The 25,912-nt window shown below is 46.9% G+C and overlaps 1 protein-coding gene across 3 annotated transcripts in view; it reads left to right on the top strand.

Annotated features, from left to right (window-relative positions):
• CRYL1 (crystallin lambda 1) overlaps window positions 1-25,477 on the top strand; it is a 171,525-nt gene extending 146,048 nt beyond the window's left edge. For all 3 annotated transcript variants that reach the window (XM_081815413.1, XM_081815412.1, XM_081815411.1), the window contains 4 exons: window positions 1,884-2,078; window positions 20,060-20,165; window positions 24,432-24,538; window positions 24,905-25,477. In XM_081815413.1, the coding sequence (XP_081671539.1) occupies window positions 1,884-2,078; window positions 20,060-20,165; window positions 24,432-24,538; window positions 24,905-25,018 (522 nt within the window). In that variant the 3' untranslated portion in view covers window positions 25,019-25,477. The remainder of the gene's footprint in view (window positions 1-1,883; window positions 2,079-20,059; window positions 20,166-24,431; window positions 24,539-24,904) is intronic.
• The last annotated feature ends 435 nt before the right edge of the window (window positions 25,478-25,912 follow it).

Raw genomic sequence — 25,912 nt, 5'->3', positions numbered from 1 at the left:
GCACCAAGGATACTGCTCATGGTATGAACTTGGGTGTTGGGGCTGTGATGGTGTTCTCATCAAGATGGGGTGCTAGGAAGAGGACCCAGGGTTTTAGGGTGGGAGAGACGGGAGTTTAATTTGTGATAGGTTGAGTGTATGCTCGTTGGCTATCCTAGGGGTGTGTCCAGTGCACAATTACAAATACGGGCCTGGAGTGGGAAGGGAGCTCCCTGTGAGATCTCAGCATTTTGGGGTGGGGATGACGCCCTGGGAGCTGCTGAGCTCTGCCCAGAGCCAGAGAATGGGCACAGAGGGAGGCTAGTGGTGGCAGACTGGGAGCACCACCATTTAAGGAGAGTGTGGGCAGGAGGAGAGCCTGTGAGGAATACTTGCATTAGGAAACTAGCAAGTTGTACCTACAAATGCTTTTTAACTGTAGTCTCAATCTGTGTTTTTGCTACCCATGAGGCTTGCGACATTGAAAGATACACATACTTCCAGTTCTTACAATTCTGATATTTAAGAAAGGACAGAGGTAGACATTTTTATAAGAGTTCAGTATAGGCAGGAGACAAGTGATTCAGTTGAGGCACTGATATATAATTTACTTATTTGAAAACAGGTGTCATCCTCTCTTGCTTTCTAAGAGGGCTGACAGAGTGACCAGGGCAGGCCGAGAGCAGAAGGAGTCTCTGAAGCTAAGCTGTGTGTGGACCAGAGGCCTCTCTCCTAAGCAGTGTCCTAGGAGAAAGAAAGTTTTCTTTCCTTTCTCTGTAGAAGTCATTTTATTTTATTTTATTTTTTAAAGATTTTATTTATTTATTTGAGAGAGAGAATGAGATAGAGAGAGAGAGCATGAGAGGGGGAAGGGTCAGAGGGAGAAGCAGACTCCCCGCTGAGCAGGGAGCCCGATGCGGGACTCAATCCCCGGACTCCAGGATCATGACCTGAGCCGAAGGCAGATGCTTAACGACTGAGCCACCCAGGCACCCCTGTAGAAGTCATTTTAAAATGGATGCTTCTTGAAGTGACTATAAGATTCTATCAGTTTTTGTCCTTATCTCAAGGAAACATTATTTAAGAGCGTCATTTGGGGAACAATTTACTGCAGTGCATTTGGCTTTTCATGGTGAGGCTAATCAGGTTCTACCAAGCAGCATTTTCTCTGGACCCAGGATAATTCTCTTTGGGAATGTTCAAGAACAGTTTCTCAAAGTACACCAAGAAAACCAGAGCCCAAAGTGTAAGTGCTGGGCTAGGCAAGCATTTCCGTTAGGGCCTACTCACAGTGGACCGACCCTTCCCATCTCAGGCCGTGTCCTGATGTCAAGGCTGCGGTAGGGTTCTGATGCTGTGTGGTTTCTAGGTGAGATTGGATGTGGGGGTGTGGGGTAGACATTTGAGGCTTAACATGGAGAAGTTAAGGAAATACCAAGTTTGGGAAGATGCTGTCGATGATTTTTAATAGCGACAGAGTAGAATAGCAAGAGCCTGCGGTGACTCTTGTGGAGGGAGTGGCTCTGGAGGCTGGCTGGGTGTAGGTAGAAGCCTATGAGGGCTAAACAGCGGGTTGCTGACAAATCTCCCGGGGAGTTCAGGGGTTTGCAATTAGCCCTGAATGCACAGGATGGTCATCCGCACCTTCAAATTTCAACCTCATATGTTTGGTATTGACTTTTCTATAAATCACAGAATTCTGTGCTCAGGTTTTTTCTTTCCCTCCTTTGTGGATTACTTTATATTTCAAGTTCCTTGTCATTGGATGCTAAATCTAAAGAGGCCTTTCCAAAGACAAATCTGCCCCATCTGACCATTCGAGATAGGCAAGTAGGGTCTGCCAGAACAGCACCCCAACTCCAGAGCTGTCTTTTGACCCTCTCCCCTTCTGTGTCTCTCATTAGGTAAATCCACCATATCATGTGCCATTGGTTGAGCTGGTCCCACACCCGGAGACGGCCCCTGCGACAGTGGACAGAACCTACGCCCTGATGCGGAAGATTGGGCAGTCCCCAGTCAGAGTCATGAAGGAGATTGATGGCTTTGCCCTGAATCGCCTCCAGTACGCCGTCATCAGTGAGGCCTGGCGGCTCGTGGAGGTGCGTGGGCTGCTTCCAGCCTCTGGCAGCTGGAGGGGAAGGTGGCAGCAGTGTCCTGGGGCCGCGTGGAGGCGGGGGGGTAGTGGATGGGAACGTCAGCGCTCCATCCTGCTTGCTCTGTTCTGGGGACCGGGGGCAAGCTCTTCTCTCAGGTTCAGTCAACGGGCAAGGAAAATGAAACGTAAGGTAGCAATTCATTGTATGTTTCAGAGATTCCTCTGTTACAGTAAGTTATTTGATATTCACACCTGATGATAGACTTCTCTGTTTCCTGCCCTTTCATACCATTACCACATAATTATCTCTGTGTGACACATTGCGTTTTCTCACAGTGTCAGGTTTTCCCCCCAGTTTTATAATTTTTCAAGAGGAGGAAAAACTATATTTTGAGTAAACTTGTATCCTCTAAAGAGACCCAGTTTATTTTAAGAGCTTGAGGAGGAAACAATGGGTAAGCCTTAAACTTGTTAGCAATATGCTCATCTTACATATAAATACATTATACACATACACACACACACACAGACTTAGCCTTGTCCTTTCATTAAAAGATTTTATACGTGACTTTAAAAATCACCTTGTTGCATACATTTATATGAAGGACCTAGTGCCGGGCAGGATAGACAATCCAAGTGGCCCCAGGATTTCAGTGAATAGTCCAGGGTTCTCGGGCTCAGACCATCTGGTTTCTGTTCACTTGCTTGCTGATGGTTCCCCAGCTTCTGCATGGGTAAACAACACTGTCTGCCCACTCTCCTGTTGCAGAGACATGGTAGCATGAGTGAGGGTCTCTCCAGGTACAAGAGGCAGAGGGGAATGGAGCTCAGGCTGAATTGTCTGCTCCTGGAATAGGCTCACTCCTTGGCTAAACTCCTGTGGGAGTCTGCCAATCCCAGCCTGAGACAGGAACTAGGAGGCCGGCCTGTGGGCATTGTGTTTTAGCTTCCCAGTGCGTGATGTATGTGTTGTTCTCACGTCGTGGTTCTGGTGTTCTGTCCCGTCCCTGTTAGACTCATCATCTGACCCAGCTGCTGTATGCATTTATCACATAAAGCTACAATTCTGTGTCTTCACTGTTTAAATCCACTTAATGTTCCTATATCGTCAAGCTGGGATTTCCACTGTTAAGTTTGTAGTTTTAATTTTTTCAAATTGTGGGATGTTTTTGAGTATCAGTCAGTAGTAGAATATTTTAAAGACACACAGAACTGAAAGCACCCCCGTGGAACTGTATTTAAAATATTTCCACTTGTCTAGAATAGGGGAGCACTTGAACAGACCATAGGAAAAGCTCAATATGACAGTAAAACACTGTGAGGGGTTTTAAGGCAGTTTTTACTTCTGTTTGTGAGGTATCTTAGTGCCCCAAAGAGATAAAAGCCCTGAGGTAAATCTTGCTTTCTCCAATCAGAATGATGTGAGCCAACTTAAGGGAAAAACTTGGAGGTTCTGGTATAATGGAATTAGGTGGGAGTTCTACACAAAGAGTTCTCTCTGTGTTGACCACAAAGTGGAACCAGCTGCAGTGTGGAAGCTCCAGGTTTGGAAGAGCGGTGGAGGATTCCAATGTCCCCCTTTACTGGTTGGACGTGGAGGGAGGGTTGGGAGGGTTATTGAATTTGGCCGCTCTGGGTGTTCTCATTGCCTCATTTTGTCCGCCCTCCTTTTGATTGTCCTGTGTCCAGGGGCTGATGGTGGACTGAGTATATTCATGTTACTGGCAGGCAGGAGTGTTCTCAGGGATGACATACCTAAGAATCCCGCATGTGTCTCTACATTGGCTGCTGTGGGACTCATGTGCCTGGAGTCCCTGTAAGGTACCGAGTGCTAAAATCCAGCAGGATAATCCAGTTTGTGACAAATTGAGAAGAGGCTACAGAAATGAGAAGATAAAGTGTGGATAGAACCTCAAGAATTTTCTTTGGTGAATGGGTAGAAGATAACTCACTTTTAAAAATAAAGATGATCTACAGACAGAATTCAGGCAGGTGTAGAAACCGCAGGCCCCTCTCTGCAGGGTGGTGTGAGGTGGGAGTAGAGCGGCAGGCATCCCTGAGCTCCGCTGAGACGTAAGTGCCAGGGGGAGTGTTTCAGCTGTGGGGCAGGGGCTCACGGAGGGACTGCGTGGAGGGGGTCCCCCCAGTGTGGCGCCCCAGGGGCTGTTACCCTTGCTGCTCAGAGACACCTGCTCGTTGGCCAACCAGACACGGGAGGGCTACGAGCACACCGGCCGTGCGCCTGCTCCCAAAGTCGTTGCTTCTGAGGGCAGAGAAGCTGCAGGCGTGGGCTCTGAACATCCACACAGCGGGCCCTGCTTTCCTTAGGTTCGGGGGCTAGCAGAGCCAGAGAGAACTCTTCCCCGGCTGCCCTAAGTAGTCATAGGTTCCTCCCTCTGAGTTCTCAACACTGCAGCCCAGCAGACACAAAAAAGGCACGTTTTTCTTCCTCCGCCCACCTCCCATCACCCTACCCTTGGGAATAGTGGATCGGTATTTCTGCCCATTAGGTGGGTTGGTTTAAGAAGGCTTGACTTTATCACATGAATTTCTTGAAGGAAAACCTGTGCCGCCTGTGGTCTGTTTCCACTTAAGACATGAAAGTCAGGCAAGGTGAGAAAACCTCTCGCAAGCCCCACCTTGCTCTGTGCAAATCTGCATGCATGTGCTGAGCCCCAGTCAGGGCTGGGGTTAAACGACACCCTTTTGACTCACGATTTCAGAGCCAGTTGAACTTGAATTTAGATTTTAGGGTGTTCCAGGTTTACCTCAAAACATTTAAGGGCAACTTTAAAAAGGAGCTGAATTGGGGAGGTTTTACATTAAAAATTGAAGATTTTTATACTTCTTAAGTTCAAAAGATCCAAAGATCTTTCGGAGTTTATCTTTCCAAGACATTCTCCTTCTGGGGTGGGTTTCATGTGTGGGCCAAAGCACTAAGGCTCAGTCTTGACGTAGAGAACACAAGGAGCTGAGATGAACAGTGTTGCCCTACTCAAGGACTCACTATGGGAGCTTCAGTCTCACTCCTTTCTTGATGCACAGAGCAAGCTGAAATTTGGCAGAACCTTTTCTCTTTGACCCAAACTAGGGCTGATGTGCTTTCAGGTATGAAAGCTACAAGGTGACTTGGTTGCAGAGCACTGAGACACCTTGTGCAGCATATGGGCCTGCATGCCACTGTCTGGGCTTCTCGGGTGTGCGTCGGGGCGGACTGAGGAATACTGTCCCATGTTGTCTGTGTGTAAACCGCTCTGCACAAATCACGTCCAAGCGTGAATCTCCAGGGGTTCTACCCACGAGTTTGGGTATGACCTGCAGTGGGTCAACAGGCGGCTGGCCAGAACGATGGCTTGCGTTTCCGCTCAGCCATGGCGGTGTCTTAACTCGGTGGTCAGGGGAGCAGAAGGGTGCTGTTTGGCCACTTGCTAATTTTATTGGATCTGGTAGGTTAGATCGATTGATTGCCCCATGTTGACGCAGCCTCGCATACCTGGAATAAATATCACTGGGAGTGTAATTCTTTCTAGACCTTGCTGGAGTCAGTTTGCTTATGTTTTGTCGAGAATTTTTTCTAAGTTCAGAAGAAATATTGGTTTGTAGTTTTGTGGGGTTTTTTTTTAATGTCTTTATTTGATTTTGATATCAAGGTAACACTGCATTAGCCAACAGGGTTGCATAATATGCATAATATGAATTGGGAAGTTTTCCCTCTTTATTTTCTGGAAGAGATTATAAAGTTTTTGTTAATTCTTCTTTAAATGTTTGATAGAATTCTCCAGTGAAACCACCTGGGCCTGGGAGGGCCCTTTTCCAAGATATTTTTAATGACAGGTTCAGCTTCTTTTGTGGTTATTAAGAACCATTCAGGTTGTCTTTTTCATCTTGGTTGAGTTTTGGTGGCTTGTGGTTTTTAAGAAATTGTTCCATTTCTTCTGAGTTGTTGAATTCATGAGCTTAAAGTTGTTTGCGGTACTCTCAAATCCTCTTAGTGTCTTTAGGGTCTGTAGTGATATCCCTGGTTTCATTCCTGATGTGGGGGATTTGTGTCTGCTCTCTTTTTATTCTTGTCAGTCTTGCTAGAGCTTATCAATTTAATGACTGTTTTTGAAGAAGCAACTTTTTGTTTCATTGATTTTCTTTATGGTGTTCCTGTTTTGAGTTTCATTCACCAACTCTGGAGGGTGTATTTTAATACTTGCAGTCAAGCATGGGTGAGAAATTCTAAGAAGGGTAGAGCAGGGAAAGGTAAGGGAGGCTCCTGTGCAGACCTGCCCATTCGAGAGAGAGAGAGGTGAGCTGCAGACATCATTTCCTGGTCAGCAAGAGAAAGTGCTGGGAATAAGACACACCTTGTCTTCGTGGCAGCCTAGACCATGACACAGTCTTGCCATCAACTGTGATTTTTGTCTGGCCCCACACAGTTCTGTAAGCTCGGCAAAGACCAGGGCTGTCTGGGAGCAAGATGGGCAGCCAGGCATCTGATGGGACAAGGTTGCTGGGTTCTGTTGCATTGTCTCACCGATGCTCACCCCATGTGTTCCCTTCCAGTTTGGCTTCAGAATTGGGATGGAGCAGCCCTTTGTAGGCTTGGAAGTGCCAGATGGACAAGTCCGGCTACAGTCTAGTAGCCCAAGATTAGGTCACTAGGGGACAAGATCCTGTTGGCCACGAATGTGATTTTAAATCAGTATTCTTAAGTTAATGATCACAGTAAAGGAAGTTGTGTTGTGATCATAAACCCTCACCCAGACAACAGCTGAGCTTGTACTGCCCATAAATTCTTGCCCCTTCCAGGTAGGGTAGGTGGAGGTGAGCTGGAGTGAATCATGAAGCCATCAGCAGATTCTCAGCCTGTTGGAATGTGTTGATAATGAACTTTGGAAATTGCTTATCTCAGGTTTATTCACCCTTCTGAGCAATATAATTGCGAGGCTAGATTTCTTTTCTTCCCGCCCTGAGCTGCAGAAATTCAGTTCTCGGTTTCTTGTCAGGCAGGTGTAGTTTATGGGATGTGGATCTAATTCCTTTTATGAAGAATCGTTTCAGTTAATAAAGTGTATCTCAGAGATCATGTAGTAAAATTAACTGAGGAAACTTTTTATGATAAACTCATTCAGGGGTTTCTGTTGAATATAATTATGAGACTATAACAGAGGAATTAGGAGTCTTAGCACAGGGAACCCCTGAGGATTGTCTACTCATCAGTAACTTCAGTTTGTGTAGAATTTAGAAGTTTACAAAGCACTTTCCTTTAAATTTTTCATGATTTACAGTTATTTGCAGTTCATCCCATCTTAAAACCATGAGAGGTACATTGTTATTTTTGCCCTTACAGATTAAGACACTGGCTCAAGAGGGTGAGTGGTTGGGGTGCCTGGGTGGCTCAGTCGTTAAGCGTCTGCCTTCGGCTCAGGTCATGGTCCCAGGGTCCTGGGATCGAGCCCCGCATCGGGCTCCCTGCTCAGCGGGAAGCCTGCTTCTCCCTCTCCCACTCCCCCTGCTTGTGTTCCTGCTTTTGCTATCTCTCTCTCTCTGTCAAATAAATAAATAAAATCTTAAAAAAAAAAAAGAGGGTGAGTGCTTGATCCACATTCTGCAGTCTGGTAGGGGTCCACACCTGTGGCACCTCTGCCCTTCAGTGTCTGCACCTGTAAATGGAGGCGCCAGTGGATCTGGTTCTTCTCGGGAGGTGATGAGGATTGGATGGGGTCGTGCATGTAAAGGGCTTAGAGCATGCCTGGCATAAAGTAATGGTTTGGTAAGTGTTACGGATGTGGTCCTGGTAATGATGCCCATGTTTTCTGAGTCCCTGAATCCCGTGTAATTTTTTGTTCGCAAGAGCTGCCACCAGTGTGTTAGTTCTGAGCTGAAATGTGGGGGATTTCATCCTGGCTACAAACGTGAGGCTCCTGGAAGGCAGCAGGGGCCTCACCTGGGAGCTCATTAGAAATGCAGCACCTGAGGACCCACCCCCAGACCTGCAGAACCAGACTCTGCGTTTTAATAAGCTCTGCAGGGCATTCCTGTGCTCCTTGAAGCTGGAGGAGCCCTGGCTCTCTCCCCCATGAGACGCTGATCTCAAAGTCTTGATGTGTTGTAGTTCATCTGTTTTAAGGTATAACTTTTTTTTTTTTAACATTTTAACATCTTAGTTTTATGGGCAGCATTTTATTCCTTAATAGAACATTAAAGACTAATTTAACTTTCAGTTGATCCAGTCTTAGTTTCAGTGAGGTAGAGTATATTCTCTGTCCTTTTTGTCTCTTCTCCTTCCATGTTCTTCTGTCTCTGTATGTCCCATTATTTCCAACTCTCTCTACCTGACTCAGGCTCATGATAGATAAACATGCAATTCTAACCAGCTTCTGCTTAGTGGAGAGACTGTTACCTGGTCACTTTCTAAGCCATGATTTCCAGTCCTAGTCTTATGACATTGAATACCTCTAGTTATCCCAGAAGTTTTTTGAAAATCAACTTTAAAAAAGGATTTAATTCACTTCAGTTAAAACACAAACACATTAGAACAAAAGAATGCTAGGTTGTAACTGCCCAGGAGATGTCAGTCATTATTCCAAATCAAAGCTGGCCTTCCCCCGAGTCCCACGGAACTGGTTTGGGGATGGATGCCCACACGGCGTCTTCCTTGTCATGCTGGCCACACACTTTGCATCAGCCACCCTTATCTAGCCTTTTGGTTTCCGGAATAAGGATGCAAATCATGGCCAGGTTTTCCTCTTATTAGTCACGGGCCTGTGTGAACAGAAGTGGGTCCCTCCAGGGGTGACAGTCAGAAACTAGCAGCCTCCTTGCACTTGCAAATCCTGTGTACCTGTGCAGCGTGTGCTTGGTCTTGTATTGTCAGCCAGATGAATGAGCAGCCTGCTTCATCCTGAATTGCCACACTTAAATTAGAATGTACAGTAAGCTCTTTTACAGAATGGGACGTGACACAAAAGGGAACCGATAGGGGTGAACATATTTCAAGGGCAAAGAGGACGAAATTGTAAGCTTACTACTGTAACTCGAACATTTCTCTCACATGTGCTGTGATCATGTGGAGATGGGGGGTCATTTGATTTCTTCTCTCCTTTTATAAGCCAGTTATTAGTGTAGGTCTGGTTCTCCAAGGTCACATTAATCCTCAGGAAGTTTACTTCCCACATATTCAGCATTCTGAGAAGGAAGCCATACCGGACAGTAAGCTGCCTCTGTGGCCCATAGTTTTCTGACAGCCTGGGGAAACCCAGCATTTCACTGGCCGCTCTTTTCCGTAAACTGTCCCCCTGTGTAAGTACCCTGTGACAAAGGAAGTATGTTTCCTACCAATCACTCCGCCTTCTGTCTGGAAGAGAAGCAGTACAAGACAGGGCTGTGAGGCTGGAAAGAAGAAAACAGAGCCGAGTCAGGCTGAGTCACTCGTTTCACTGGCTTTGGGAAGGCAGCAGTAGTCTTGTGGCTCGAGAGGCTCGACCAGAGGAAGCATGTTCCAAGCGGTCGCTCACAGGCACTTGGAAGGCAGGGTTACATTAGAAGCTTTTCTTAGCAGGGAAGGTGTTGGAAACACTGTGTACTATTCCAGGCTATGGCTAACCTGGAATGTGTGCAGTAGGAAAAAGTTGAGGCTTGATTCAGCAAAATATTACGGTCCAGACATTGGCAACATCTGTCTGTGTACTTGGCAAGAAGAGTCATGTAGGAGGGTGGGTCATGTAAAGGGAGGTTAAAGGCGCCAAGACAGACCCAAGCTCCTGCCCTCCACACCATACCCTCACCTCTAGGATTTTCTACATTTTATGTGTTTTAAAATTTAAACTTAAAAATTTAGTTTTGTTTTTTTTTTTTAATTAAAGAGATAATGTATGAAGTGTCTGACTGAACCTCCTTGTGGTTGAAAAGAACCTGCCTGCAGCAGCCCTACTCCCTGGACTCCTGGATCTGGGAATTTCTTTACTTTGCTCTGAGCCTCACATCCTTCCAGAGTGATGCCATCTCTCTCTGCCTGTTTTTTTCTTTTTTTTTAAATATTGTATTTATTTATTTGACAGACAGAGAGAGAGCACACAAGCAGGGGGCAGGGGTAGAGGGAGAGGGAGAAGCAGACTTTCCGCTGAGCAGGGAGCCCACTGCGGGGCTCGATCCCAGGACCCTGGGATCATGACCTGAGCTGAAGGCAGACGCTTAACGACTGAGCCACCAGGTGCCCCAGTTCTCTGTGCCTGTTTACTTCCTGGCCTGGGCCTCACTTCGGGGCCCATCACACAGGAAGGCATGTTTCCTCTTACTTCCTGCCCTGTGCCCTCCTGTGCCCTTGCCTGCCTTGTGCTGTCTTTCCTCCTTTTGTGTCCTCTGCTCAGCTTCAGGTGCTGCGTGCATGGAGTCCTGCAGCCTCCCATCTCCAGTGTGCCCTATTCTGCTCTGCATTTCTTTTTTCTTTCTCACCAAGGCAAAATTCACCCAGCAAAATTCTTTCTTAAGACATTTTTCTGCCATTTCTGCATCATTTATTCTACCTCCTGAAAATATAGCCCAGACATCGGTATTGATGAAGGGGACCTGTCTCCCACTCCTCCAGCACCTGAAGCATGCTCACCTTTCCACCTTATTGATATGCCCTGGGCCCATTGTCCTGTGCCACCTGGCCTCTGTCTTTCTTGCATTCCAAAGCCTGAGGTCAGCTGTCTGACCAGCAAGTTCATCACCTGAGGACATTAAAGAGTTCTCTTGGCTTTAATTCTTCTAGCTCTTTTACCCTGTGAAGTTTTCCCAAAGGCTGTCCTGAATCCGTCACAACAGTCATTTTTCTTGTCGCCATCTTGTTTGTCAGTGCAGGGCCTTTGGAGCAGATGTGTCCCCTCCTTCACCAGGACCATCTTCCAAGTTAGTTGAGACCTTTCACATTGGCTTTAAGTTCGGATAGCTTCCTGTCCATGGCCTTCTGTTCAGAGATACCAAGAGAAGGCCGTGCTTCTCAAGGCCGTGCTTCTCATCTGTATGGCAGCCCTGAAAGAACACTGACATCTTGGCATTTTAAGAAGCCCCAGAAGGATATCAGAACCCAGAGCCATGGCTCAGCAAGTGTTTAGTGTCCAAGACTGACCCCGGGAGAGGAGGAAGTTAAGTAGAGGCCATTTGAAGGCGGTGTATCGGAAGGACTCAATCCAGATACCACTCAAGGTGTGTGACGATGTGGTGACAGGCCGCTGGGACGTGGGACTGTGGAGGCAGGTGGCTTTGGGCAGAAACAGGGCCCGGCATGATTGTACAGCTCCTCCTGCCTCACGCTGGAGCCGGGGTCCGCGTGCCCCCTGTGCACAGAGCTGGGTCTGGCCCCGCGTTCCCGAGCTTCTGTCTGACTTGATGAGCAACCAGACTCGGCTACAGCACACCCTGCACAGGTTTCTCTCCAGAGCAGTCCAGGGAAGAGGTAAGCCGCTGAGGAAGCTGGGATTCGCTGTCCTCTGAAAGCTGTATTTGCTAGGCTGGGAATCGTCAGTTAATTAGCGTTCCTTCTAGTCCTGATGGTCTGTAAGAAGTAGACAATTTTTATGAGAGGATTTACTGTTTTATGGGAGGTTACTTTCTGAGTAGGCACATTGGTAAGCAACAAAGCCCTATTGAAAGGAGAGCTCCTGCTGATTTATTCTTTTGGAGACACCTCCAGACCTATTAACGGACAAACATAATGAAAACATCAACCACATACTCAATTTTGTAAAAACCAGCTTGGCATGCCTGGATTTCCTTAATGGTGTTTAAAGTAAAAACTTCAATGCTAGTATTCTAACAGCCCTTAAACAAAACGAAATGAAAATGCTCTTAGGCTAACTCCTGACTCCCTGTCATCACCGACAGGCCATCAATCAGTATAAATGATGGATTTCAGCTCCTCCAGGGTGAGTTGGAATGTTAACAGGCAGCAGGCAATGGGCCTCTGAGACAGAGGAGAGAAGAAGGGAAGGGGTCCCCAAGAGGAAGGGCAGAGAAGGGAGGCTGCAGGTGAAACTGTGCGGCCTTGTCGCCTGGCCTCCTTTGCCTTCCGTGAGGCAGGCAGAAGCGGGCCAGCAGGCCGGCCCGTGACCTGGGGACACAGGGGCAGGAAGCCCTACCGGAATTACGAAGGAGGAGCAGGTAGAGATGGGGCCGTGCTGTGCTTCTGGTTTTGGAGGGAGTGCTTATACTCCTTGGTGCAAACATCTTTGTGAAAACTTTGTCCCCAGAGGACCCCTGGTGCCCTTGCTGACCACAGCACACTTAGATTTGCATGGAAGGGTGGATTCCTTCTGCTGTGTTTGTTTTCAGGTCAAGACTTTTCCTTTCCTTTCAGACTCTGTGATACCATTGTTTTTGTCCCTGAAAGCATTGTTGTACGCACGGCACAGTAAGAAAAAACACACCAGCAAATTATTACTGCCTGGGGCCTAAAGAGCTCTGGAGCATCCCTTGTAGTGGGACAAAGTCTTTCCTCTCTTTCCCTTTCCTGTTTTTGATTTGTTTCCATTTAAACAGTTTAATTTGAAGAATATTCAAAGGGAAAAAAGACCACCTATGTTTCCCCCACCCTAAAGTAGTCAACTGCTTTTACTATGTTCCTGTCTTGTCTCTGTTAAGAATACTTTCCTTGAGGGGCGCTTGGGTGTCTCAGTCAGATGAGCGTCCGACACTTGATTTCAGTTCAGGTCATGATCTCGGGATCCTGGAATCGAGTTCCACGTTCAGCATGGAGTCTGCTTGGGACTCTCTCTCCCTCTCCCCCCACTCGTGCGTGCATGTGCCTGCTCTCTCTCAAATAAATAAATCTTTTACAAAAAAGGAATACTTTACTCAAGTTTCCATTTTTAATGGCTTAACGATATTTCTTTTAGTTGATCTTTTATTTTTTTTTTATTTTATTTATTTATTTATTTATTTAAAGATTTATTTATTTGAGAGAGCGAGAATGAGAGAGAGAGAGAGTACATCGAGCAGGGAGCCCGATGCGGGACTTGATCCAGGGACTCCAGGATCATGACCTGAGCCGAAGGCAGTCGCTCAACCAGCTGAGCCACCCAGGCGCCCTAGTTGATCTTTTAAAAAATATCTGATCTCTCCCCTATTGTAAACGTTTTAAGGTAGTTCCAAGTTTTCTGCCACTATAATGCCTCTGTGAGTGTCCTTGCTGGTAGAGTCTCTTCTTCTGGGGACATTTCATAGAATAACTGCTGGGATCTCCCTGTCAGAGAGGAGCAATGTCTTTGCCACCTGCCAGATGTAGTGAAGACACCGTCAGAGGTTTTGACCCACGTCTCTTGCTGTCAGTGGTGCTTGTGGGCTTGCCTCCCACCACCTCCCTGGTACAGTCCACCTTGTGTCCTTCTCCTCTCCTTCCCCCTGGGTGCCCCCTCAGCAGGCTCTGAACAATGGGTGTTTTATGAATCAATGTTCTGTTGCATCAGCCAAATGTGTTCAATCAGCTCTTCCACAAGTTAGCAAAATTTGCTTGAGTCATTCTGCAGGAATGTTTATGCCTCGCTTCCAAGAAAACTTGTAGGTTTTGGCAAGAAGCCGAGCAGCTCACAAACCTGACCACAGCCTTTGAGTAATAGCGGGTCCACACTTAGCAGTCTTTTCTTTTTTTTCTTATTAAAATCTTGCATTTGCTTCACCTTCTCCCTGGAAGGTAGCTTGGGTGGGGGTGGTTGGAGCAGGTCTTTTTCCCTCTTGCTCTGGAGCTAGTTTCATGTTGCATGGAGGAGAGTAATGCTTGTCAAAGAGTATAGAAAACACAACTATATAATACATAAAATGGAGGGAACTAACTCATGGTTCTAGTTTGTTTCTCATGAGAAATGCTGTGAACCATCATGATAGTTCTTAATTTATACTTCAAAGACTGTAATTATACTACTTTCTCTACCATTCACCAGGACTCCAGAGTTGGATGTTTCTAAAAAAGAGTCCTGAACCCCTTGCTCATACTTGAGTTATTTCTACCTCAGTGATTAATCTCGTGTAGTTTATCCCTGAAACATCTTTGCGGTGGTGGGGGTGGGGGATGACACTCACTGAAGTTTAACTTTGTTCCATCCTCGCTCTAATTAGAGATTGAGGTGGGCTCTCTTTCTGTAAGCCCTGCTCCTTGGTCTCACCGGAGGAATACCAAAGCAAGACCAGTGGACCCTTCATGCCCTTGTTTGTTGCATTTCATTATTTGACATTTTTGAAGATGAAACTGTTTCTGGCTCCCGTTTCTCAGTTGAGACAGTGTATTTACGCCCAAACAGCTCTGGCTGGGGAGGGGCAGAAGGACTTGTACGTGACCTAGTGCAGATTCCTGGGTAGCAAGCCTGCATTCCTGGTGGTGATGTGTAAGCCAAGTTGGAGCAGTATTTGCACAAGAAAAACCTGAAAATTCAGGATCAAATGTGGTGAAAAATAGAGCAAAACAAAATAGAAGAAGATCAAAAGCTGGGGATTAGTAAAAAATAAGTGGACAAGGAGGATGGCGTGAAGAAAAATGGCATGAAGAAAGTAAATGAAAATGAGGGCATACAAAAAAAAATACATGAATCAGAAAATTGAAAATGAGAATGGGATGATCAGAGAGAAGGAAGAATAATTTTGTGTAGCTGGTAATCAGTAGGGGAAATAGTCCCAGGAGATTCATTCATCAATACTACATCCCTAAATTTGACAGGCATCCCCCTTCTTCCGTGTCCCAAACACCAGATCCATCTTTTGCCTATTGTTGGCCATTCGATGTGTCTTCTCTCCTTCTCTCCCACAAATAAAGGGCTAGATCCAAGATACCTGAAGGGGAGGACCATGCTCTGAACTTCTATCCACTGTGAGGGTCATGTTGGCTGGGCCAGAGTGCCCAGATATTCAGTGAAACAAAGCCTAGATGTTGCTGTAAAGATATTTGATAAATGTGATTAGTTTAACATCTATAATCAGTTGACTTTAAGTATAGGAGATTATTCTCAATCCCCTAGGCAGGCTTCATCCAATCAGTTGAAAGGCCTTAAGAGCAGAATGGAGGTTCCCACCATCAGTTCCTGCTCCAGATTTCAGACTTGTCAATGCCCTCCATCACATAGGCCCATCTCTTGAAGTAAATCTCTTTATGTGTATATAACCTACTAGTTGTCTCTCTCTGGTAGGACCCTGCCTGATGCATCCCCAAACGTTTAATTATACTTAAAGTTTCTATCACAGGAGTTTGAGTACTTTATTAACGGTCTTGCATTTTGTCCTTATTCACAGAGGGCAATCCTGCCCCCCCACCTCAGAATGGGCATTCCTTCCCAGCGGGCAAGGTACAGAGTGTGTGTGCCGGCCTGAGTGTGTCCTGGTTGCTTGTGGGAAGTCTTCGGGTTTAGCGAAGGGAAGTGTAGGGCAAAGAAGGTTTCAATAAAGGGGATTCCTTACCACTCTGGCCGGCCTCTCCTTGCTGAGTGATTTTTCAGGACATGAAGCAAACCAGGTTTTAAACTAATGGTGATCTAGTGTTCATTGCTCTGTATGAGTTTTTGGAATCTTTTTAACCACTTGGGGCTTTTCTTTATACATGTGACTTGAGATTTTTACCACAAAATGGAGGAAGTACTGATAGCTTTACTGACAAATGTTAATTGAACCACAGACACACTGGAGTGGGTAGGGTTTCAGTCTTCAAACAAGCATGCAGTGTAGGATCTGTTTCCAAGGAATCGATGATTAGATCAGTGTGTTCAATTCAAGTACCTGTTTCTGCCTTTTAGGCCACTGTGATTATCAATTGTGATTATTATTGGTAATATTAGCATCAGGGCCACAGATGTCTGAGGATTTGGGTGGAGTGGAGCTTAACAGCAGAATGAAGCAGCTGAACTGCAGAGTATCCTAAACGCGAACCTTTGCTTCAGTAGGGGTAAGCTCAAAACCCGGATTGGCGAGCATCTCAGCTTCATTACTACTTAAGACCATTTCTTTTCCCTGCATGTACTTCTGGGTAAAAACTCAAGCTTAGAGAATCTACTTCAGAAAATCCAAATGGGGCAGAAAGGAGTTAGGAAGAAAAGATTAAAACTTTTCTCTCTTCTCACTTGTTCAGCTAATGAATAGTAACTGATAAAACATAGATGGTCATTTTGGAGAAATTTGGGAATTGGAGGAAAGTGTGGCTCCTCCCCCAAGTAGGTGGAGAATCCTTCTAAGGCTTTGTTTAGTTGGGGTCACTCCTAGCTCACATACTTACAGATCAAACATTACTGCTCTTGGGTGGCTCACTTTTTGGGGTATTTTGAAGTCCTGCAAAGTCAGCTCTAAACATACTAAACACAATTACAGAAGAAGAGAGCTGAGGCAAATAGCATCACACGTGTAGGATGCCTTCCATATTTGCATCCTTTACAGTTTGAGCACCCTATGGAAATTTCAGGCTGTTTGGGGTGTTGACCTGGAACCTGAGGGAGGGCCAGGGCGAGGGCTGGTCTGCAGAGCCCCTGCCGGGCTGCCTTTCCCCGGCATTCCAGAGCTCACAGGGTTCAGGAATGCCACAGTAAATGCCTTTAGGCAGCCTGGGGAGAGGACCAGAAGCCACCCTTCCAGCCCTAAGAGCTTGGTGAGGAGGGAGAGGAAGGCAGGAATGCCTTCAACAATCGGTTTCTTGGGGCACCTGGGTGGCTCAGTCGTTGGGCGTCTGTCTTCGGCTCGGTCACGATCCCGGGGTCCTGGGATCGAGCCCCGCATCGGGCTTCCTGCTCCGTGGGGAGCCTGCTTCTCCCTCTCCCACTCCCCCTGCTTGTGTTCCCTCTCTCGCTGTGTCTCTCTCTGTCAAATAAATAAATAAAAATCTTTAGAAAGCAAAACAAAAAACAGTTGGTTTCTTGATAGTTCTGGACATTACCGTGGATACCATTGCCTCCTCCTCGCTGCACCCTCGCCGCTTAAAAGTTTTGCCGTCGGGCGCCTGGGTGGCTCAGATGGTTAAGCGTCTGCCTTCGGCTCAGGTCATGATCCCGGGGTCCTGGGATCGAGTCCCGCATCGGGCTCCCTGCTCAGTGCAGAGCCTGCTTCTCCCTCTCCCTCTGCCACTTCCTCTGCTTGTGCTCTTCTGTCTATTTCTCTGTCAAATAAATAAATAAAATCTTTAAAAAAAAAAAGTTTTGCTGTCAGAAGTGAGGGGAGGTGAAACCCGTTGGCATTTGAGTCAATTGAATAAATTAATGTGCTCTCCTTAGCAGTCCAGATGAACTTACAGTAGGATGATTTAGTAGAAATAGGAAACCCAGGGAGACATCGTGACAGGCTGGCTGACTAACCACACTTGGCAAGTGTTGGAGAGGTTGGGGAGTGATGGGCGCTCATGTACGCTGCTGGGGGCAGTGTGCGTCGGTGCAACCACTCTGGAAGGCACTGAGCATTATCCAGTACCATTGAAGCTGGGTGTGCCCTAGGACAGCAGTTCTCCTCCTGGACATGTGTCCCGCAGCCTGGAACAAGAACGTTCCCAAATATTCATGAACGGTAGGGTGGATAAGTAAACTGACTTCACACATCAACAAGGGTGGACAGACCACAGCTACACACAACACAGGTGAATCTTTTTTTTTTTTTTTTTTTTTATTTATTTGAGACAGAGAGAATGAGAGAGAGAGCACATGAGAGGGGGCAGGGTCAGAGGCAGAAGCAGGCTCCCCGCCGAGCAGGGAGCCCGATGCGGGACTCGATCCAGGGACTCCAGGATCATGACCTGAGCCGAAGGCAGTCGCTTAACCAACTGAGCCACCCAGGCGCCCCAACACAGGTGAATCTTAAAAGCATAAAGTTGAGTGAAAGAAGCAAGTCACAAAAGAATGCACGGGGTGAGTCCATTTTGAAGAAGACGAAAATAGGCAAAAAGCGAACTGTGGTTTAGGAATATAAACATAGATGGCAAGTCTTAAAAGTAGAAACATGGTTCTTTTTTTTTTTTTAAAGATTTTATTTATTTATTTATTTGAGAGAGCGAGAATGAGAGAGAGAGAGAGAGAGCACATGAGAGGGGGAAGGTCAGAGGGAGAAGCAGACTCCCTGCTGAGCAGGGAGCCCGATGCGGGACTCGATCCCGGGACTCCAGGATCATGACCTGAGCTGAAGGCAGTCGCTTAACCAACTGAGCCACCCAGGCACCCTAGAAACATGGTTCTTAACAAAAGTCTGGATGTTTGCCTCTGGGAAGGAGGGAGGAGGATACGGTTGGGAAGACGGGCTCAGTGGTGTTGGGCGGGGGTGGGGCACACTTTGTAATTATTCTCTAAACCACTTATGTGTAGTTTCTGCACGTCTTTGTTTATCTCTCACACACACAGAGACGGATGGAAGGTAGTTCTCTCAGAGTTTCTCAATCATGCCTTAATGGTACATGCCATGTCCTTCATGGGTGGCTCTGTCTTCTTGGCTCTTTGGCCCCATCCCCTTTCTGGTCCCCCACCCCAGCATCACCATGGTGGTCCACACACCCCCTCGACCTGAGACACTGGTGTTTTCTCCCTCAGCAGCTGATGCAGGTGATTGAGGTAGAGGGTACAAATTCCCTTGCTCTCTCAACCTCGCGGGTGACTTGGAAGTCTGGAAAGCAGAGATGCCACAGAGGCCCCAGAGGAGGAGGGATAGCAGGGGGAGCTCTAGCCTCCGGTTCCTGAGCAGGGAGGGCTTAGCGCTGACCTCCCCTGGCCGCCTGGAGGGCAAACCGGCTCTCCCTGTAGGCTGTGGGGCCTGGGAAAGCCCTCTGATGAAAGCTTTCCTCAGCCACATGGACACCCTCTCAAATAGGACGATAGCCGTTTCGAGGAAAGGGAGAGGATTTGCTCTGTAACCCAGAGCAAATGAGGCAGAGTGTGTGTGGGGGGGTCATCTGTCTGAGTCTGTTCATGGGAGCTGGGTGGATGTGCCCCCGGGGGAAGGGGCAGACCTGAGATTTCCACGGCAGAGCATTTCATCCTCTGCCCCGGGGCTCCAGTAACTGGAGGCCACCGCGGCTGCCGACCGAAGAGGTGTCCGCCAGAGTAGCCTCGCTTGGTGTGGCCTCTTTCAGAAGGCAGACTTGGCCTAGCTGTCAGGCAGAAGCATCTCTCTCCTCACCGTGCTCTGTTTGTGAAAGAAATCGCTCAGGAAATACGAACTGGAGACTTAACAGTAATTCTCGCAGTGTGACCAGTGCAGACTTAGGGGAAAATCTCACGGCTTCCCCACGTCTGCCTTCCTGACAGCTGAAATGCCCAAGGTGAAAATGGCCTCAGATCGAGAGGGACTGGCAGTGGAGTACCAGATCACGCAGATTTGTGCTAATGCGTCCCTGCTCGTTCCCAAGCAGTGTGAGGTCAAGGCCGTCTGAAGAACAGGCCGACTAACCCAGAGGGCCAATTTGCCACCTACCCTGAACATACAACAACTGGCCTCTTGCCTTGCCATTCACATTTACAGAACATTCCAGGGCCCCACCTTGCCAACAACACACAGTTCTAAGCTGCATTTCATCAAAGAACGTCATTTTTACAAACTCATTAAGAGCTGGACAAGGCCGGGCTTGCAGGCGGGCGAAGCCTGGAGAACGACTCTTTAGTTCTTTTGATGACTCTAGTCTTAGCGTCCAGATCTCGGGCACATATGTAGAACGTCCTTCTTGCCCTTTTCCACCAGTACCCTGCTCTTCCTTCTTCCCCTTCCCTTCATCCTCTCCCCCTTCTCCAAAGCTGTGAGTGACACACAGCTGTACAGGAGGGGAGACAGTGGAGGTGGGCGCAGCAAGGCGGCAGCTTGATTACAGCCATAGAAAAAGTGAGTTGGTGTTTGACCATTTCACAAAATACCCTCTTTTCAGGATCTGTCTGTATGTTACAGTTTTGTCATGCAAAGTCTGATGAAAATCCTATTAGAGCGTATTTTGGGATCGTACTCTAAAGAAGTTAGGTTGAAAGTGAAGGCAAGAAAATTGTCTTTCCAGAGGACTCATCTGTGCACTGCCCCATTTTCTCCATTCAGGAAGGAATAGTTTCTCCGAGTGACCTTGACCTTGTCATGTCAGATGGCCTGGGCATGCGGTATGCGTTCATCGGACCCCTAGAAACTATGCATCTCAATGCAGAAGGTATGCTTTGCTTCCATAGGGGCGAAGATGGCAATTCTGTGCTATTTCGTGGTCTTATGGGTTTTGTCAACAGTACAGTTTGGCCTTTTTTTTTTTTAAACAACTGAATAGGAACAGTATCATATGAAGGAGACAGTGCCAGCCCTGGGAACTCACAGAGAGGGCCGTGTCCTGAGATGTCCGTGCACACGGAATCCAGGAACCTCAGGGCTCTGTGCGGCAGACAGCACTCAGACAGGAATGAAAAGACAGATGAGGGTGTTGTCATGGAGACTTTGCCACATGGCATCCAGCCTGATGGAAGACAAAGTTGTGTTTTCCTGAGAAAGATGATGCCATTGTTTACAGAGGTAAGACAGATAAGGGAAGTGACCACCTCTGCGGTACATAACTTCTGCCTAGATAGGAGCAGTTTCTCCGTGTGACTGGCCTAGGGTAGGGCATGGGCAGCAGTGCAGGGCAGGCGGGTCATTTACCCCAGAAGCCAACTTCACAGGGCCTGGGGAGGTAGGTCGAGGCCCACGATCTAGTGACTCTAACAGAAAGACAAGTTGAGAAGGCTGAGAAAACCTGCGAGAATGGAAGTGTCAGCCGCATTTTAAGCGATTCAAAAACAAGACAGCATTTGAAAAACAAGCCCTAAGACCTACACTAAACTGAAAATAAATTTTAAAAGGTATGAATGAAAATCTAGGAAACTGTCACCTAAATGTCATTACTACTTGCTATGTCTTAGTGTTTAAATTATAAGTAACTTTTATTACCTTTTTGCTTTTCTGTGTTGTCATAGTTTTCTACAATAATTGCCATATTATTTTAATAATTATGTTATTAATGTGTAAAACATACGTGGAAAGAGAAAAGGAATATTGTATTTAGCTCCATGGTCCACATTTAACCAAAATGTTAAGAAACTGGAGCTTATCCAGGAGAAGGTGACCAGAGAAGAGCGTGTGTGAGCACGTGCGCGTACGTCTGTCTGTACGTGTCGTATGTCGGGGTGGAACCAGATTGAAAGAGTGGACGTGGCAGGCAGACAGGCTTGGGCTCAGCACGTGGCAGGAAGTTTCTAGTAACTGAAGCTGACGTTGAGGGAGAGGGCCATGCTATGAGTGGGTGAATGGGGCAGTTGGGGGCCGGTTGTCCAGCTGACAGGATGTTTCGATATTGGGCAGAGACACCTGTAATGAAGTGGGAAGTTGGGATAAGTGACCTGTGGGAGTCTGTTTGACTTAGATTTTATAATTCCACCATGTTTTGGTAATAGTTCAATTTTTGCCACCGTAGTTAGTGAAATATAGTTTCCAATGAATAAGTCAAGGCAGTTTTACCAGTCATAGTCTTGTAGGGACACATATATGTGGTGGCTTGAGTGGACTGGTCTTGTGTGTCATGCAAATGTCGTTCAGTAACTGACTTGACTCTTCCTTACAACTGAGCATGATCGAGAGGTACTGGAGGAACAGGAGACTCTCTCCTAGCACGAGCATATTACTTTTGTAGTGGGATAACAGTCAAACACGGGAAGATAATGTAAAGAAAGAGGCCCTCCTAAAAGTGAAACAAGAGTTTTGAAGTATCATAAAATAAAGTCTTGGAGAATTTCAAATGCTTTTTCAGCCAGAACCTTAAAAGTGGCAAACATATTTAAACATTTGAATGTATATAGACACTGTTTGGTAACCACCACGTTTTTCTCTTTTTAAAATTTTTTTTCTTCAGAAAAATAAGATAGTTCAGGTATCACGAGACATCAGTTGGGAGACAACTGAGAGCAGCTTTGACTCTCAAACAAATAGAAACAGAAGCCAATGAAACCAGAAACTCAAGAACCAAATAGTGTGGCAGACAGGAAGGAGGCCTATAACAATTTTTCAGACAAAGCAGATATGATAAGAAAACCCTAATTGGCTTAATATGATAATGGTGGGCGGATGTAGTTTTCAACTTCAGAGCATTCCAAAGACCAGAGTTAGACTGTTATAAGATCTGGCTTGGAACCAATGGAAATGTTCATTATTCCTCACAGTGTCATCCAGAATATATCAAGATTGGGGGGGAGAGGGAGAGTTCTTTTTTCCTGATGTTGTTTTCATAAAGCCAGCATCTCAGGTTAAGACTAGTTATTAGTCTTAAAGCTACAGTTTATCTAGAAGTGGTAAAAATATTTTAGCATCTGTTTTTAATCTAATAAAATGGCACCTGAAAAGCTGGAGGCCAGCATGCCGACTTTACCTTTTGGCTGCTTTTTTTTTTAAGATTTTTTTTTATTTTGAGAGAGAGAGAGCACAAGAGGGGGGAGCGGGAGAGGGAGAAGCAGACTCCCCGCTGAGCAGGGAGCCCGATGTGGGACTCGATCCCAGGACTCCAGGATCACGACCCGAGCTGAAGGCAGTCACTCAACCAACTGAGCCACCCAGGCGCCCCCTTTTGGCTGCTTTTTAAAGGCAACCCCCATGAAGGACAGGCTCTAGAATGGGGGATCTGGTCAGTAGAGGCAGTCAGCTTGGGTGCTTCCCTGCCTTCCAAGCTAACTAGCTTTGTGCAAGTGGGTTCCTCCACCTGTAAAATGGGGATGGCCACAGTGCCCACCTCACAAGGGTGGTGTGAGAATGAAGCCAGATGGAAATGCTTGGCTGGATGGCTGACACAGATGAAGTCCCTTAATCGGTGTTATATTCATACAGAGTTCGGTCTTGACCTGAGCTGAAGGCAGACGCTTAATGACTGAGCCACCCAGGCGCCCCAAAACTCCTTATTTTAAAAAGAGAGTATCCACCACTTCATTGTAGGTGCTAACATCAGAAGGGTTGGTATGTTTGAAATGTTTACCCTTCAAAACGGTTTCTCTTCTAAGAGGGAATTGGATTTGATTTTAGCACACTGAAAGAGAAAGAAAACTATTTGAGCCAAATAAAATTGACACTGAGTGATTTTAGGCTTTCACATCAATGTAGGTCCACCAAAACTAAACCCCAAAGAAGCTGTTTTTTGGTTTTTTGCTTTTTTTAAAAAGAATATCCAGTGGTGGTCATTTTTATTTTAAGTTAATCAGACACAGTTTTTTGGGGTAGGTGAGAGCCAAGCTCTGGGATCTCTGCAATTTCTACAATTTCATTTGTTCCTTTGTTATCTTTTTAGCCTAACTGACTAACCACTGAGTCTTTCTGGCTTTGAAAAGTGTTGGAAATGGGCCAAAGGCAGAACTGCTTGCAGCTCAGCCCGTCCCCAGCGGGGCCCAGGACTTGGAGACGCCTCCTCCACGTACCTGGGCCCGGCTTCTGAGCTGACTCATATCCAAGTGCACGCCTGCACCGGCCCGGCCTGGCTGCCTCCTGAGGCAGGGGCGGGGGAGGAGCGCGAGAGGAGCTCCGCTGTCTTCAGGGCAGAGTGGGTCAGGGCAGGCCTGGCCACTCGGGAGGCGGTGAAGCCTGACTGGTGTTTCCTCTGGGCACATCTGTGATTCTAACAGAAAATAGGAGCTTCGGCCTCATGCAGACCACAACGGCTTCTCCCTCCCTTCCCCTTCCAGGCTAAGCCTCCTTTTCAGGTGTTTCTCCGTCAGACCGCGAGGGCCCTATCTCAGGACCCGAGACACTGGCTTCCCAGAGGCCCTGAAGCCGCAGAAGCACTGCAGAGTGGTGCACGCAGCCAGGGACAGACGACCCGGGGCGCGGGTGACGCGGCTCCCGTCCGCTGGCCAAAGCTGAGGTCCACACGTGGGGCCTGCCTCTGCGAGAAATACGGCCTGTGTTAAGGAACCTGCTGCCTGGTAGACACCTAATAAAGTGGTAACTAGAACTCATGGAGTAAGAGTGAAATGGGAGACAGATTTGATGGAGCTTTGACATCTTTGGTTCTTAGAAAGTGCATTCAAGCCATTGACACAAGTAACCTTGTAGACACATTGTTGAAGGAGACATTTTTGATGAAAACAGGACTTCATGTGATATTCATCCAATCAGTGCAGGAACACAGGCCCACCTGAGAGTCCATGAGATGCACTGACAGAGGCCCCAGGGTCCCATCGTTTTTTTAGGATTTTAGGATCTGATGGAAAGCTTGAGTAGTGACGTTGGTGAGGATGCTCATTCCCCAGTGCCAGCTGACCGAGGTGGCTGTCCCCCCTGCACCTTTTCTTCATCTGCAGGAGGAAAGGAATGTAGTAATCTGACCTAGGGTGAGACCCTCTGAACAGATTTCTTAGTTTGGAGTCACATAGTGTTGTTGCTGATATTGTGGATTCTTGTTTTCATATGATTTCAGGTATGTTAAGCTACTGTGACAAATACAGTGAAGGCATGCAACGTGTCCTAAAGACTTTTGGACCCATTCCAGACTTTTCCGGGGCCACAGTTGAAAAAGTTAATCAGGTATGTAGACTCCTTGTAGAGAATTGTGCTGGCTGAGCCACTGGTGAGGTTTTATTTGTAGCCAGAGTCTTTGCCTTTGATTTTGGTGGTTCCTCATTCCTAACTTTGCCTGTCCACAGTCCTGTCATGGTCATAGGTGACCAATGAACAGGTAGCTCATCTTGATTGTCTTAGAGGAGCTGTAGGCCTCTATGGATTTGGAAAGTTAGTTACTTGAGGGTTTCCTAAGCTTTTGTCTTCGAAAGCAAATTCACAGTTTGCATAAATAGGAACAGTTACTCTCCTGGTAAATGAGTTCCTCTTCGTTCTCTGGTTTTTTTCTTTCATTTACTTTTCTTTTCATTTCATTTCGTTTCCTATTCCCAGGCCATGTGTGTGAAAGTTCCCGATGATCCAGAGCACTTAGCTGCCAGAAGGCAGTGGAGGGACGAGTGTCTTCTGAGACTTGCCAAGTTGAAAAGGCAGATGCAGTCCCAGTAGCTACTGTCCTTCTTCAGTGGGAGTCCTTGTTGGCGGAATTACAAGCACTTAATCCAGCCTCTCTGAAAGAGTGGGAAGCCAGGTTGCCTTCCCAAAGATTCGGAATGAGACCTCCTCCCTCTGGCAGGCCACAGCCGTGGGGCTGTGGGGTCTTCTGATCATGCCCTGGCCTTGGGTGTCACAGCTGCCCTGGGTTCCCAGGGCTGTCGACTCCCTGCCACCTGGGCAAACAAGAGAGCAAATCGTCTGAAGATTTTTACCTTCTATTTTCAGTGTGATTCTGTGCGGCTACGTTTTATAGCCAATGATTGTGGTTTCATGTTTGTTTTAATCTGTAGCAAAGTAGTTTTGTGATTATTTTCCAATCCGCTTCTGAGTACCCTGTGGCCCTGCATTGATGAGGCACCTGCCTTCATTTTGTTAATGCCTCTTCGGAATAAAAATTTTTGATTGCATAAAGATTTCCTTTTTCTTCTGGTCTGTCTGAGAAAGACAGTGGTTGTTTTGTTTTGTTTTTTTACTATTTTATTTATTTATTTATTTGACAGAGAGGGAGAGCAGAAACACAAAGCAGGGGGAGTGGGAGAGGGAGAAGCAGGCTTCCTGCTGAGCAGGGAGGCCAATGGGGGGCTCGATCCCAGCACCCCGGGATCATGACCTGAGCCAAAGGCTCAGCTTAACGACTCAGCTTAACGACTGAGCCACCCAGGTGCCCCGAGAAAGACAGTGTTTGATTCTGATGATTGACATATTTCAGAGTGGCCATGATGAGTGAATAAGCAAAAACTTTCTTCTGGGTCCTTTGTCAGCCATTCAGTAAAAATCCGCCAATTTGGGCTAGTGTTTCCCAAAGTGGATTCCACAGTGAGTACCCTGGGGCCCTATGGCCAGATG

The sequence above is a fragment of the Leptonychotes weddellii genome, chromosome 3 (assembly GCF_054177405.1).
Source record: "Leptonychotes weddellii isolate Sample4059 chromosome 3, ASM5417740v2, whole genome shotgun sequence".
Classification (NCBI taxonomy): domain Eukaryota; kingdom Metazoa; phylum Chordata; class Mammalia; order Carnivora; family Phocidae; genus Leptonychotes; species Leptonychotes weddellii.
The sequence above is the reverse complement of the archived record's forward strand: the minus strand, read 5'-3'. Positions and strand labels throughout refer to the sequence as shown.